The sequence below is a fragment of the Dasypus novemcinctus genome, chromosome 1 (genome assembly GCF_030445035.2).
Source record: "Dasypus novemcinctus isolate mDasNov1 chromosome 1, mDasNov1.1.hap2, whole genome shotgun sequence".
Lineage (NCBI taxonomy): Eukaryota > Metazoa > Chordata > Mammalia > Cingulata > Dasypodidae > Dasypus > Dasypus novemcinctus.
Window position 1 is genome coordinate 113,802,521 of NC_080673.1, and position 12,275 is coordinate 113,814,795.

Here is a 12,275-nt window from a genome sequence, read left to right on the forward strand (position 1 = left end):
AAAATATGAGGTCCCCATATACCCCCACCCCCCTCATCCCACTCTTCCCACGTCAACAACCTCTTTCATCATCGTGGGACATTCATTGCATTTGGTGAATACATTTTGCTGCACCACATGGATAATGGTTTATATTATAGTTTACACTCTCCCTCAGTCCACCCAGTGGGCCATGGTAGGACATACAATGTCCAGCATCTGTCCCTGCATACCACCCAGGACAACTCCAAGCCCTGAAAATGCCCCCACATCACATCTCTTCTTCCCTCTCCCTACCCTCAGCAACTACTGTGACCACTTTCTCCACATCAGTGCTACAAAATCTTCCCTTACTAATCACAATAGTTCCATAGTAGAATATCAGTAAGTCCACTCTAATCCATACTCTATTCCTCCATCCTCTGGATTCTGGGATGGTTATGTCCATTCTCCTCCATATCGAGAGGGGGCTTAGATTCCACATGGATGATGGGTGCAATTCTCCTGCTTGCAATTGTAGGCACTCTTGGCTCCCTGGTGTGGTGGTTGACCTTCACCTCCTTGTTAGCTAGTTCTCTTAATTAAAATAAAAACAAAAAAACTTGCCTGTGATTTAAGTAGGAGAAGTCAGTCACAGCCACATCTACTCTGCTAAATGCACAGCGTCTAAACTCCTACCTTTCCTTACTAGCAATGGAAGGTCATTTCACTGTAATTTGCTTAAGAACCATTTTTCTTTCCATGGGTAATGTGCAGATACTGGACTTACTTTCTTTCATTTTTCTTAAAACAATTCCATTTGAAAAAGTAGGCTAAACGTATTCAAAGATCAGGCCTGTTAGAGAAGGTGAAAGGGTAATTTATTGCTATATCTCTCTATTCCATAGAGTCTTTGCCAGTATGTTTTCTTTTTAAACATGCAGGGCATATATACCAGATTCCTGATGTTTTCCCTACATACTTTGTTACCTTACACATGCTGGCTTGACATATTATATTAAAAACCAAGTACTTTTTTCCAAAGGTGTTTAAGATTTATTACATTGATATCTTTCTTCACTCTTGTTAGAATAGAAGCTGCAGTTCCTATTATCAAATATTATTACATAGAGTTCTACCTCTTCATACAAGTCAAGAAGACAAGTTCTGTTGCCTGGTAATTTGGGACAAATGCTGTGGTGTCACAGAACTTGTGTTTAAATCCTCCCTTCCCCAGATAGCTGATTTTCAATGATATTGGGCAAGTTTCTTATGGCAGAACTGGACTGTTTGTTGTTTGAATATCACACATCAGGTGTGTCTACCCAACTAAGATTTGTGAATTTTACTGAGTATATGTGTATACTGAATATGTTTTTGTGTCCATGTGCTTCCTTCAATATTCATCTAAGTAATATTGGGTGTTGCTTATGAATTCATTGGCTAGATTGATCATGTACTGAGATTAAGTGAAACTCATACCTGTTAATTTTAAATACTGATTCACTCAGATTACAGTACATATTAACTGCTTATTTTTAAAAGTTTATGCATATCTTAGCATGTGTTTATCTAATCCTTTTCAAAATTGCTCTTTGAATATCTATAGTATATAAAGTGAAATGCATGCCACTTAATTTGAACTAAATACAGGACATAAAAATTGTAACTCTTTTATGTGTGTATTTTTAAAATGTGACACCTGTATTTAATGTATTCTTGAACAGTTATCTTAATCAAATTTTAAAAGTTTTAAGAATTCTAAAACTGGCTTAATCATGTGTAAGAGTTTGAGAAACCACTGAGGAAATGCTAACAAAATATTAAAAAAGAGAGGTCAAATAAGTGATGTGACAGAGAGCAAACCATAAAAAGAAGACACATAAATAGAAAAAAGAAGGAAAAAATTAAATGAGAAAAGCCAACAGAGAAATCCTATCAATAACTATCATCTGTTCACGAGAGTAGGTTTATACTTTCAGAAATCTTTATTCACTCAAAGCATAAGTAAATGTTGCTTTCAAAAGTCCAACTACTGTACATTTTAAGTGTTATATCTCAGGAGAATGAGATTATTGAATACACTAAATAAAAATATATTGGCAATGAGATAGTTTGGAGATGGTTTATATTTTATTTCATTTATAAATAACTTGGGCTTTTTCGATTTGTGAAAAAATAAAAAGAGGTTAGGGCAGGGAATGATGATCTCTAAGCTTCTCTTCCTAGCTAATGTAGGCATTATCTTTAGTTTGACCTTTTCTCACTTGTCAGGCTTTTCCTTATCCTCTGCCCATCTATTAGTCACTCCCATGAAAAGGCATGGTGGGTATTATGTACATCAGGAATAGTGCTAAACATGAACCACTTTGGCTGAAGATCTATTTGATCTCTTTGAGTAAATCCATTTGAGGTTCATGTTGCCTCTCCGCTCTTTCAGTTTTTAAGAACCTTTTGAATTACTTTGCTGGAATAAATCCATGACAATAAAAGGCATTTAAGCAGGGATGCTAATAAAGCCAGGACCATATCATGTTGATTTTTTTTTTAAAGATTTATTTATTTATTTATTTCTCTCCCCTTCCCCCCGACCCCAGTTGTCTGTTCTCTCTGTTCATTTGCTGTGTCTTCTTGTTTTTGTCCACTTCTGTTGTCATCAGCGGCACGGGAATCTGTGTTTCTTTTTGTTGCGTCATCTTGTTGGGTCAGCTCTCCGTGTGTGTGTGGCGCCATTCCCGGGCAGGCTGCACTTTCTTTCGCACTGGGCGGCTCTCCTTATGGGGCGCACTCCTTGCACGTGGGGCTCCCCTACGCGGGGGACACCCCTGCGTGGCAGGGCCCTCCTTGCGCGTATCAGCACTGCACATGGGCCAGCTCCACACGGGTCAAGGAGGCCCGGGGTTTGAACCGTGGACCTCCCATGTGGTAGGCGGAGGCCCTAACCACTGGGCCAAATCTGCCCCCCTCATGTTGAATTTTGTGGCATCCTATTTCCAAGGAGATCCCTGGAAAAATTCTCTTGGCCACATACTTGATTTTCTTCCTTCAAAATCAAACCTACTTAAAAAATGCAACTTCAGCACAGTTTATCTATAGTAAAATATAATTTATTATGGAAGCATATCCTTTCTCAATCTTCAAATTTAGGACAAAAATCTGTTTCTGTGACACCATTTAAAAATAAATAATAATAAATATATTTTTATATTTACTTGGTGATAAAAGTTGAAAATTTAGTAGGAAAATTTTAAAAATATACTTTCCTAACAAAAAGGACTTTTAATATTTTGTTCTGTTTCCTTCTAACCTTTGTATATAATTTTCACATAGATTGTGTCCATAATATATGCAACCCCTTATATCCTACAAAATGTTATTACCATAAATGTCATAGTAATATGCGTCTTCATAATAACCTGTTGAGCAGTTGAATATTTTTCCTGCTGCCATTGATCTCTAATGGCACCTTTGGACTGTAACTTTGGACCAGTACCTGGAAATTGAGATACTTGGGTAGAAATTTGCCCACTTTTATGGCTAGTATCCCATGTCAGCACAGTTTGTGTTCAAAGGTATTGCTTAATTTAGAGTGCCAACAGTAATATTTAGGAGTGCCATGATTACTGTATATCTGCCAGTGTTATTTATAAGCTTTTTACAAACATGTTTGCAATTTTCATAAATGAAAAATGGTATCTCATCATGCTTTCCTTTTGGTTTTGGTTTCCATTTTAAATATTAGAGTGAAGAAGGAGGCCCACAGGAGGGAATTCTGGAAGATATGCCTGTGGATCCGGATAGTGAGGCTTACGAAATGCCTTCTGAGGTAAAAATTGATATACTTAGAAAATAAAGCTGATGATTTCAAGTTGGGTCATTTTAGTAGGCAATGTTAACAACCTGTCCTTGTAAGATTTCCCTTACATTAGTTCTTAGTAAGAATAATTTACTTTCTTGTTGTGCAGTCGTGGCCCAATCCAAGCTGTGTATCATTTAGACAACTTGCCAGCCAAGCCTGATTTTTACATTTGTAAAATTTTGTCATACAAAGAGAAAAGAAAGAAGAAGAAGAGACAGAGACTGTATTTGGCCCCAAAGTCTAAATAAAGTATTTACTACCTGGTTCTTTATAGAAAAAACTTTGCCAATCCCTGCCCTGGAAAATTATTTTATTAGAAGCCTACCATTCTAAAATAAATTACTATGTGGAAAGTTATAGAAATCAACTGAATGCCAAAGGAAAGTCTTATCACTTGCCATATACTTCCAGGTGGAGGTTTGCATAATTAAATAGTTTCCCACAAAGATTATCATTACTGAGTACAAAGGTGGTAAATGCATGTCATCTAACAATTTATATACATATTTCAGTCGAGCTTTTTAAACAGAATAATTTTACTCTTAATTTCATAATTATTTCAACATAAACTTTTCTAAAATAGAAAGTGTATCATAGAGAAATTAGAAAATAATTTGAGATAAATTAAAATAAAAACACAAAGTATCAAAACTCATGAGATGCCACTAAAACAGTACTTAGAATAATTTTATTTTGGAAGGATATTTATAGCTTTAAATGCCTGTAATAAAAAAAAAAAAGAAATATATTGAATCAAAACCTTAAGAAACAAGAAAGCAAAGAACAAAGTAAATTAAAAGTAAGCCAAAAAGGAAAAATTAATTAAATCAGTATAGATAGACAATAGAGAAAATAACAACACCAAAGCTAGTTCTTTGAAAAGATCAACCAGATTGACAAATCTCTGGCTAGACTAAACAAGGAAAGAAAAAAAAAAGAGAGAGAGAGAAAACTAAATTACTAAAATAAGGAGTGAAAGAGAAGACATCACTACCAATCTTATAGAAATAAAAAGGATTTTCAGGGACTACTATGAAAATTATATGCCAACGAACTGGAAAAGCTAGATGAAATGGACAAATTCCTGGAGAGACCTGAACTGCCATAACTAACTGAAGAAGAAATAGAAAATCTGAATAGACCTATAACAAAGTAAGGAGATTGAATTAGTAATTACAGGCCTTCCCACAAAGAAAAAGCCTGGGCTCAGATGTCTTGACTGTTTAATTCTACCAAAAGTACCAATTAATTACAAATACTACCAATTAATTCCTCTTGCAAAAAATAGAATAGGAGAGGGCCCTTCCCTACTTATTTTATGAAACCAGTATCATTCTGATATCAAAACCAGACAAAGACATCACAAGGAAAGAAAATATATTATTGCTATATTAAAAACAGAGTTAAAAGGTATTATGTAATTTATTAGTCTTCATGGCATCATTAAAAAGCATATTGATAATAATCCCATTTATGGAAATTGTGATTAAATTATTTAATTAGATTTCAGAAATATTGCTTATACAAGGCACACTGCTAAACACTATTTAAAAAAAAGAGTAACCGATAGTGCCAGAGCACAAAGAATTTACAATCAAGTACAGATAATAAAAACAAGTACAAATTAATTCCTTCATTTGTCTATCTATGATTCCTTTAACAAATGTTTCAGATTGCTTTCTATACACCAAGGGGCAAAACTATGCAAGATATACAAAATGGTATAACTTTTTAGAGGAAGCATTTAGGAAGAGGTGGGAGGACAAGATGTTAGGCCAAAGAAAGGGAAAACATTCTAGAAAAGAGAAAAACAGAAGCCAAGTTGTATATGTTTGGAAATGCATATGGATATGTCTGAAAAACAGTGACTAATTAAATGCAATTCAAGCTTAGAGAACAGCGAAGAATATGATAGATAAGACTTCAGAGATGGGTCTAAGATAAATTGTAGACTGGGAAAACCTTGCCAATTAAATTTGTACTTATTAAGCAGTAAACTTGATTTATTGAAGGTTTGTTTGTTTTAAAGCAGGATCCAAATGTTATTAGAATTGTTCTTGGGAATGACTAATCTGGTCACTTTGGCTAAGACCGTTGATGATTTTATTTGGTTAAGTGAATGGAGAGAAGACACTTAAAAATGTTTGTTTCTTTCTAAAAATTAGAGCGTGTTAGCCCTGGAATGGCTTTATAGGCTACCTGATTAGGTGCTTACATTTTACAGCTGAGGAAACACCCAACTAGGTTAACTACTTTGTTCTAGAGTACTGTGTCGTACAATTGTTAAATGGCATATATGGAATCCCAGATACCCTAATTCTGACCACTACCACTGAATTACTTTAACTGACAGAACAAAAGCACCACAAATAAAGGTATGTTGTACATAGCAGAATAGTTTCAGAATTGTTTGACTGTAACTTTTATTCAAAGCGGTAAGTCATTTCTGGTCTCATTTGCACTAAATCCTTGATTACCGATCACTTATACTAATAGTGAATATTATCTTTCTGCTTTTCCTAAATTAGGAAGGATATCAGGACTATGAACCTGAAACCTAAGACATCTTTGTTCCCAGTTTCCTGAGATCTGCTGACAGATATTCCATCCTGTACAAGTGCTCAGTTCTAATGTGCCCAGTCCTAACATTTCTCAAAGTTTGTACAGTGTATTTTGGAGTCTTCCTTCAGCAGTGATTGGAGTATCATTACCTGCCCCCACTCAGCACTTCAGTGCTTCCCTCTCACTGAAATGACTGTATGGTAGCAGGGTCCTTATGTGCTGTGGATATTGTGGCTTCAGATTTAAAATGTTAAGACAAATTCAAAACACCTAAGTGACTACCAGTTATTTCTAAAGCTTCACTATTTTTTGTTTTGTTGAGTTGTGATTTCCTATCATATAACATAAGATTTTTAGGTGTCTTTTAGTGATTGTTTCTGTCTAACAATAATGATGTATTGTGAAATTTGTTAATATATACAATACTTTAAAACGTGAGCATGAAACTATGCACCTATAAATATTGACTATAAAATTTTACTGCATTGTGATGTGTTTTAACTTGTGTGTGTATATAAATGGTGAAAATTAAAATAAAATGTTATCTCATTACAAAAATATTTTATGGTTTTATCTCATCCCACTTTAATAATGAAATAATGCTCATAAACAATATGAAGTGAGAACTGATTATACAGTTACATAAATAGAAAGTTCTTGCAGACTTTTGAAGGGGGAAAAACTTTAGAAGCGTTAAACAAAAGGGATGGAACATGAACCCTGTACTTGAGGAAACAACACTGCCTAAAATGTTTTCTTAGGTGCCCTGGTACCTTGAGAGACTTTTTTGAAAAAGTAGGTTTCCCGTGCAAATAAATACTTTACAGAAATGCTCCTGACTACATCTCCTTTAGAAATTCATACAACACATTAGGATACAAAAGGCTCTGAGAAAAACTGGTAAATTTTGTTTAGCCTAGCATTTCCACTTTTTAAAAAAATCATATATTCATATTTTCCAGGAAATGCTTTTAAACTTGTCTGAGAATCATCTTGAGAAATGCTAGTTCTCTAGATTTCTGAAAATCTTATGGACTCCTTCAAGTTCTGGTGAATTACATGATACGCCTTTAGGAAAGTGTTTTCTTTTTAGGAAAAATCCATTCACTTCCTCATGGGTACTGACAGTAACCATGACTGTGAAAAAGCCTATAATAAGAAACTGAAAAATTATTCCGTTTTTTTTAAAAATTAATCAGAAGAAAAATGGCATAGTAACTATAAGAGTTTACCAGTAGAAAGTCTAGTTTTGAGAAAGAATTTTCTAGAAGTTTTTGGCAGTGTATATGTTATCCCAAGTAATTAAAGTATACTGGACATTGGCAAAAAAGGAAAGAAAAATGAGTGAATAGAAGTGTGGACACCATTGAAACTTCCTTTCATTCCCTATTTGGAAAGAGACGACCACAGTGTCAAGTATCTGTATAAGTCTTGAACTGGAGAAAAGTGGTAGGTCTGTTGATTTATTTAAGAATTTTAAAGAGTGTTCCTACAGAGTAAAACCAGATAAGAAAATTAAAATGTATTTCTGCACAAGAAGCATTCTAGTACTAATATGTATATAGAAAATACCACTTTTAGGAAATGGGTGTGTAAGTGAGGGTTTTTTTCGCTATCTGCATTTTCAAATTTTTCTACGAGCATCAGAAGGCTTGTGCTTCCATCCGGCCAAAGTAAAGAATACAACACTGGACAGTGTATTTCAAGGCATGTTAGAAAATGTTGGTTAGGATACGCATTTTTAAAACATAACCAAAGCACCAAATTAAAAAAAAAAAAATAAACCTATATTAAAATAAGAAAAGAATAAATTGATAGCAGTAATTGACAAAAAAATGCCAGGTTAGAAAAATTGTGAATTTAAATTTAAAGATTTATATTTTTAGAAATTCCACTCCAAACTGGTTCTTCCCTTAACATTAATCTTGCAGTTATTTGTGAGCAACAAATTATTTTGTCAATCTTAATAGTTTATTCTGTGCCAAGCACTTAAACAAAAGTTTTTGTATAGCACACAAACTTTTTCGGAAAGATTGTTTCCACTCCTGAGATGTTCACCTTTAAAGTGGTCTAGGGGTTAGTCTCGCCTTAGGTGCATTTTGCAGATATGCATTTCCTCAAGTCTGAGTTATTCAACCTCTTATTATTCCATCAGGGGCATTAAAAAAAGGCCAAGGTTAAGGCCAACGTGGGCCTTAACACACAATTTGAAGTAGAGCAGCATAGTATATGGTTTGGCATTCCAAGTTGGATCTTTTTCAAAATGTCCCTCTCTTCCACCCCACCAGTGTGAGATGCAAGTACGTGTCCTCATCCTTCTGGCTCATCCAGCAAGTAACTTTCGGATTAAATGCACAAACACATACACGCAGTTATGGATTAAATCAAATCCCTGATAAAGGCATTTTCAAGTCCTAATGCTGGGTCCTGTGGATGTGAACTCAGTTGTAAATAGGATCTTCAAAGATCCCATTAAGGTGAGACTAAGCTGGATCCGGTGGGCCTTAATCCAATACAACTGCAGTCTTTATAAGCAGAGGAATTTTAAAGATACTACTAGGAGTCAGAAGGAGACTGAAGAAGGTGGGTGGACATATGGTAGAGACAGAGATTGAGTTATAGATTACTGAGAAACCACCACCACCAGAATGCAAAATACTCTGGGAGAAAGCAAGCCTTGCTGACACCTTGATTTTGGATTTCAAGCCTCCAGAACTGTGAGCCAATAAATTCTTGTTGTTTAAGTCAACCCAGCGGTGGCATTTATTATATCACCTCTAGAAAACTAAGACATACACTGATACACATACGCATGCACACGCACCTAAGTACAAACACTAATTCTCAAAGATAGGGTTGTCTAAATCCATACTGACAAAGAAAAAAATCATTTTTCTAGCTTCAGACTTGACAGACTACTGTCCACTGCACAGAAGGCATGCTCCAGTTTTTCCATCTGGGATGATTTCATCCACTTTGTTCTTTCTGTCTTGGGCAGAAGAAATAGAAGCATGGCATTTCCTTGTAAACTCTGTCCCTGGAATTGCATTTTTAAGATTATTCATCCATGAGTCAGATATGAATATAAGTGATTTATCAGTATTAACTCATTTAATTCTCCGAACAACTCTAGTAGGGGTCATTATTGTCCTCCTTTAATGCATGAACAAACAGACACACATGGGTTAAGTGGCTTTCTCATGCCCAAACAGCTAATGAGTGCAGCACCATGAGTCAGTCACAACCAATATGGCACTGTAGTCTGTGCTCTTAACCCCATAACCCACTGTCTCTCAAGGCAAGGACATTTAACCATATAAGAGAAACTTCCAGAGAATTAAAGAACGGGGTGGTAGCCTTCTTGTTCTAGATATAATTGACTAGTATATTTCTACTTCTCTAAAGTTTTCTATGTCTGGAATAAGTGAAAAACTATTCTTTTCAGACCTAGATTTGAAGACTTCAAATGCCAAAGAGTAGATTTAACACTAAAACTATTTAAATATTACTTTATTTCCATTATCCCTAATATAATTATCTAAGATTTCCTTTAATTCTCCTTTGCACCTACAATAGTGTTTTTGGTTATTTTTAAATCCAATAGTAAAAATGTTTTATTGGAAACAGTTTAAAAAATTCCTTCAAAAAACCTTAGTTTGAACCTCTAGTAAGTTTTCACTATTACAGTTTAGTTCTAAAGTCAGCTGGGATTGCACAGGGGATTTCCAAATGTTGATCCTACAGCTATTTGTTAATGTAGTGGGAGGCTTCTTTTATGAACCTTATGAAAATGTATCTGCAGATTACCTCAAAGGTCGCTGACCAGAAATCCCCACTGTTTCTATGGCAACACAGCAAGATATGGTGCTTTGGAAATGTGCTGCATTTTAATTAGCTCCCTCTAGGACTTCCTGACTGCTTTTTGCAGGTAAACTAAATACCAGTTTCCCTTATAATTTGCAGTAAGATGAAAGCTAACGTGTGTCTGCAAATGTCAAAGCTAAGCTGTGCTTCAGCAAAGTGGAACCTAAACAAATATAGTAACAGTTTTACCTAGTCAGGGATGCTTGCTTAATTATGCTGGCAGGAGTAGTGGTGAAGAGCCTGTTTCTATAGCTGAACTATGTAGAATGTAAATATGAACTGTGAGGCCTGGTTATGTCACTTACTGCCTGTGTTTTCTCTCGTTACTTAATCCCTGTTTGTTTCTCTCTCCTTTTCTGCAAAATGCAGCTGATAATAATAGTACCTCATAGCACTGATGTGAAGATTAAATGAGTAAATATAAGTAGAATGTTTATAGCTGTGTCTGGCTCATGGTAAGTTGTATGTGATACCTATTATTATTATTATTACTGACATTACTGTACTCTGCATTTTTTAAGGTAAATATGAACTAAAAATCTTTTGACTATTCAGATATATTCATCTATAAATTCTCAATATAAAGGAGTAATCAAGTTTGGAATGGAGGTAGGGGCACTTTAAGGACTTGGGATAGAGCCTATTTATCAACTGCTATGGGAAATTTTAATATTTTAATAACCAGAGGCTATACCTATGTGTCCTTGGCAAAATACCATCAAATACAAAAAAAAAAAAAAATTGAGATAGTGCCTAAAAGCATAGATTGTTAAAAGGTGAACACACACCAAATCCATAAACGGTATCATTATGGCATCTATCTATATATCTTGAGACTCAGCTATACTCATCAATTCACATATCTTCTCATCCATATAAGATATGTTTAATTTTCATACTTACAGCATATTTACATATTCACTGTTGGAGGTCACTAGCAAAAAAGGGAAAAAAATTATCCCATGTAAGTCAAACTAAATCAGATTATTATCAGCTTCCCATAAAACAGCTACATGAATTTCAGTCCATTTCCCAAATCTCATCTAATTCTCACTACTTTGACCTATGCCCCTCTCACTTGGTTAAATCTCATTTTTTATCCAAACTGAGGCGAAGTCTTTAGGTCTTTAGTGAATCTCTGGGAATCATTACAAGAAAGAGTGAGTATCTTAGTTTCCTAGGGCTGCCATAACAAATTATGACAAACTAGGGGGCTTAAAACATATTTATTGTCTCGCCATTCTGATCTCAAGGTGTCTCCAGAGCCATGCTCCCCCTGAAACCTGGAGGGTTTCTCTACTAACTTTCACTGTCAACTGTAGGGTTTTACTAAATTCCACTAGCTTCTGGTGTTTCCTAGGAATCGTTGGTATTCTTTGGCTTGTAGATGCATCTCTCTGCTGCTGTGATCGTCACATGGGCTTCTCTCCAGTGTCTGTGTCTGTGTCCAACTTTCCCCTTAACAGGACACCAGTCATAGGGGATTAACAGCCCACACTACTATGTCCTCATTTTAACTTAACTACTTCATTTGCAATGACTCTATTTCCAAATAAGGTCACATTCACAGGTACTAGGGGTTAGGACTTCAGTATATCTTTTTGGAGAACACAATTCAACCCATAGAGGGAGTAAGTAGATGGAAATTCTTGCTATGGTTCTGCTCTGTGAGGTCATCTGGGAAGAACGCATTGAAAGTCAATCAGTAGGACAATATTGACATGTCCTTTCACGTTTTGGACACTGACCCAGCTTAGGGAACTAAGTTATAGTGGCAAAAAAGTATTATTCAATACTATATTTCCTATCAAAGATTAACTCTTGCAGTTAAAATAACCAAGCTGTAAATAGAGCCAGATGAGCTTTTAGAACATATCATTTGTCGACTGAGGCCACACCCAAATCTCTATGGAAATGGTCAAGGCAAGTTAAGAGCCTTTCAAATATTTGTAATTCAGCAGGACTGATTCCTGCTGTTGAAGATGGAGTGTCATGTTGAATGATGAGAAATCTGGTAAGTCTTGGCAAACTT

General features: G+C 35.3%; 1 protein-coding gene across 3 annotated transcripts in view; it reads left to right on the forward strand.

Annotated features, from left to right (window-relative positions):
* The window catches only part of SNCA (synuclein alpha), a 125,218-nt gene extending 118,281 nt beyond the window's left edge, over positions 1 to 6,937 (forward strand). For all 3 annotated transcript variants that reach the window (XM_058295499.2, XM_058295509.2, XM_004480540.5), the window contains exons 5-6: positions 3,701 to 3,784; positions 6,346 to 6,937. In XM_058295499.2, the coding sequence (XP_058151482.1) occupies positions 3,701 to 3,784; positions 6,346 to 6,378 (117 nt within the window). In that variant the 3' untranslated portion in view covers positions 6,379 to 6,937. The remainder of the gene's footprint in view (positions 1 to 3,700; positions 3,785 to 6,345) is intronic.
* The last annotated feature ends 5,338 nt before the right edge of the window (positions 6,938 to 12,275 follow it).